The sequence below is a fragment of the Nicotiana attenuata genome, unplaced genomic scaffold, assembly GCF_001879085.1.
Source record: "Nicotiana attenuata strain UT unplaced genomic scaffold, NIATTr2, whole genome shotgun sequence".
Classification (NCBI taxonomy): domain Eukaryota; kingdom Viridiplantae; phylum Streptophyta; class Magnoliopsida; order Solanales; family Solanaceae; genus Nicotiana; species Nicotiana attenuata.
Window position 1 is genome coordinate 373,000 of NW_017670861.1, and position 3,742 is coordinate 376,741.

The following is a 3,742-nucleotide window of genomic DNA, read 5'->3' on the forward strand; positions in this document are numbered from 1 at the left end:
AGATTTGAAGAGCGATAAAGAGAAGAAATGGGAAAATGGGCTTTGAGTTTTGTTGATTTTATCTTGAAGTTGAAGTGAGTATTATAAGTACTTAAGGAAAGATGATCTACTGAGAATTTAGGCTTTGAGTGAAGAGATACAGTGAAGAAGTAGAAGAAGTAGATGCTGTAGCAGCAACAGTGAAGCAAGAACCTGACATTTTTTGTACCGAAGAACTAGTTCGGGGTGATGCTTCCATGGTCCTACCATTGTTGGGCTTGAAGCTCAATTTTATTTTTGAAGATTTCTTGTTTGATTCAAAGTGGGTGCTGTTAAATATTGCTTATAGTACCTTCTGGAATTTCATACTGAAATTTTGATAGCGTTTGGAGCTGATTTAGGTGATTGAGATCGAAATTTTCAGTTGAAAATCGAAGAAGAACACAGCTACTATATACCGCTACGGTATACAATATGCTGTAGGAGTATATAGCTATACTGCAACACTATACTATTATAGTTTACAAAATAGTATACCGCTACAGTATACTAATATACTATAGGAGTATATAGTTATACTGCAACAATATACTATTATAGTTACAATATATTGTTATGGTATACTGTAATAATATGCAAGATACTGTAACAATATGATGCAATAGTATACAATATACTATAATAGTATACTTATTACCCGTAAATTCACTTGTCTTTTCCCTTTTAATTTGTTTTAAGCTTTTACCCAAGCGTGAGGGGCAAACTGAAAATGCAAAAAAAAAAATTATAGTATGCTATATGATGTAATGGTATACTCTTACAATTAGGTCCTTTTAGAATTTTAATTTTTTTGACAACTGATATTATTTCAGTTTAATAATTGATTAAATTTTTTTTAACTCTTTGCGTACAATTGTATAACCTGTTGGTATAGCTATATACTATACCGGTATCATATGTTAGTTAATTTTTTTTTGGTTGTATTAACTACATTTAATTGGTACACAATTTGATTTTTCTTTAGTAATAATTATAAAGAAAATAATAATAAAAAATAGTAAAAACACTAAATGAAATTAGATTATGAAGAGAAAAAGAATATAAAAAAGCAGAAGTTAAATAAATTAGAAAAGAAAAAAAGAAAAAAAATAAGAAAGAAAACGAGAAAAAAAAGGAGAAAAGAAAAAAAAAGAAACATAGAAATAAAAAAGAATTGGAGAATAAAGAAAAAATTCCCCCAACAAAATCTACTATGGGTAGAAAATGTAATTAGTTTATGGTAGAAAAATAAATGGATAGACAAGAATAAATAGTTTTTGTTTTTGTGGTAACTGTGTCAAAACCCCTAAAAAATTAAACTGTAAATTCTACCGGCTATTTGGGTAAAGATCCCTTGCTTAGAAGGACTTAAGCCCAATGGGTTTCACTTAGAGACCCAAAATTCCTCTAGAACTGACCATACGCGGACCCAAATTTCGACACCGGATATCAAATTACACCCTCAGCGGCGAGCTCCTCCGGTCAAATCCTTACCGGCGATAGCAGATGTAAGTTCTCTCCCTTTCCCTCTATGTTTCATAAGTCCAAAAAAAAGCCTTAATTCCCTTTCTCTAATGCTTTGTTTTCTACCCTCTTCGTTTACAGAAAGTGTATTTGACTTCTGAGATAATATTTCAGATAATATATATAAATTAGTATAGAAATAGTGTATAATGGTTAAACTGTGTACTTAATGAATCAGGATAGAAATATTATCAAATGATTAAGCCTTGTAGCAAAGACATTGAATTAACGGTCGTCTGGTTCACATACTCATTATACATCAACAACAGAACAAACTCAGTTTAATCGGAGAGGGTAGTGTGTATGCATACCTTACTCCTAACTTGTGAAAGGTAGAGAGACTGTTTCGGATACACCTTAAGCATAGTCTCAGTAGTGTTGGTTCACATACTCAGTTATGCGGGGTTATAATGCAGGGATTCTTTAGGCGGATTAATAATGAAAGAATTGTAAGCAGTGATTAATAACGAGGAGATTGTTATACATGAATTATTTATTTTAAAGGGCATTTTTATCTTTAAATTGTTTAATCACCGCTTTACTAATACATGAATTCATATTCCACGTTCTATCACGCATAAAATAAGACATAGATTTTCGCATAACTTAATGCATGTATTATTTGATACCGCCAAACCAAACGCGGGATTTGTTATGCGGTGATATTTTTTCTTACATGGCCAACCAAACACTGTATTATCTTATGTGGGATTTTATGCTAGGATTACTTATTCCAAACCATCTGCAAAATGACCCCTAAGTAGTCATTTTGGTGGTCCAATTTCATAATTTTGACCTTTGAATTATCTTGATACAACAAACGGTATAATATAATACTAATGTCATTTGTCAAGGTAGTAGTTATAACCTGTCTTATTTTTTCAGATTGTGTGTGTTCATGTTGCTTGTCCTGTTATTGCAGCACAGACTAGGTGCTTGTTCTTGCTACAATGCCTTGCAAATGAGTAGCTGAAGAAAGTCAGCTTTTTATTGTGATGTAAATACGTGTAATTCTTGGAATAGATGGATTCTACATCGAAGCACTCTCCCTTTTGCTTAAAATGGCCATGGGATGTCCATAACCAAAACCCTAAAACCCATCTGCCTTTGTACCTTTGAAACACCCTGGTTATTCAAACCATTCAAGAATATTGGCTCTGGAGTGTTTAATTTTCATCCAAAATATATCAAAACCCCAACCTTTATCATCCAAATTCCATTTCCAGTCGAATGGTGGAGTTGGCCAAAACACTACCTTGAAGTTGATGAAGAAGAAATTGACTCCTGCAGACCAAGCGGAGGCCGAGCAGAGTGCGTTAGCATCTGCCTTGGCCAGTGGAAAGGAGGGTACTGTAATTGAATTTTACTCCCCCAAGTGCCGGCTCTGCAATTCTTTGGTTAATTTCGTGAACGAGGTTGAGAACAGGAACACTGACTGGCTCAACATTGTTATGGTTGATGCAGAGAATGACCAATGGTTGCCTGAGGTACTCTTAAGTCTTAATACTCTATGCATTGTATTCTTCTGCAAGTCTGTTTATATATATATTGTTGTTGGACGGATGTGTATTAGATTTTGCATACTCTAAGAATTGAGAGGGGCCTCGTTCTTTTGTTGCTTGGTTGTTGATATGGTTCTTTTTCTTCTTTCTGTATTGAAAGGTTATTTATGGCGATACTTGATGATCTTGGAATAGTGTTGTTAATTCAAAACTAGATATGTGTTGAATGCACTCAGTACTGAGTATTGGACTCTTTTCCTATGTTAAGTTACCTTCATGAATCAATTGATCAGGATTTTAGTGCAATCTGGGCATTGCATTGGTCTGATAAATTGTTTAAGACAACATATCTTTTCAATGTGTTACGAAAAACTGCAAGATATTGTCAGCAAAGAATTGAAATTAAATGGTCATCCTTCAATTGGCAAGGTAATAGGCAGAAGACTTTTAACAGATTAGGCTTTATGCTTCAAGTTCGCTAGATCTCTGTCTTTTGAAGTTTTTTCAGTGTAACAGCTTATAGCATTCATTCTAAGTGGAGCTTAAAAGCATTACAAAGTCCTTTGCAGCTTCTATTGTTGTTGAGATTGGTTACTCTGTGGCGACTGCTTAATATATTGAAAGTCACTCTGTGGTGAATAGCTAAGTCTCTGTGGTGATAGCTAAGTTTAAGTACACTTTAAAAAAATCTCTCTTAA

The 3,742-nt window shown here is 33.6% G+C and overlaps 1 protein-coding gene across 1 annotated transcript; it reads left to right on the forward strand.

Annotated features, from left to right (window-relative positions):
• The first annotated feature begins 1,392 nt into the window (after positions 1–1,392).
• On the forward strand, positions 1,393–3,621 carry LOC109243979 (thiol:disulfide interchange protein TxlA homolog). The gene is made up of 3 exons (XM_019410999.1): positions 1,393–1,526; positions 2,465–3,029; positions 3,561–3,621. The coding sequence occupies exons 2-3, from the start codon at positions 2,808–2,810 to the stop codon at positions 3,588–3,590; spliced, it is 252 nt and encodes an 83-aa protein (XP_019266544.1). The 5' UTR covers positions 1,393–1,526; positions 2,465–2,807; the 3' UTR covers positions 3,591–3,621.
• The last annotated feature ends 121 nt before the right edge of the window (positions 3,622–3,742 follow it).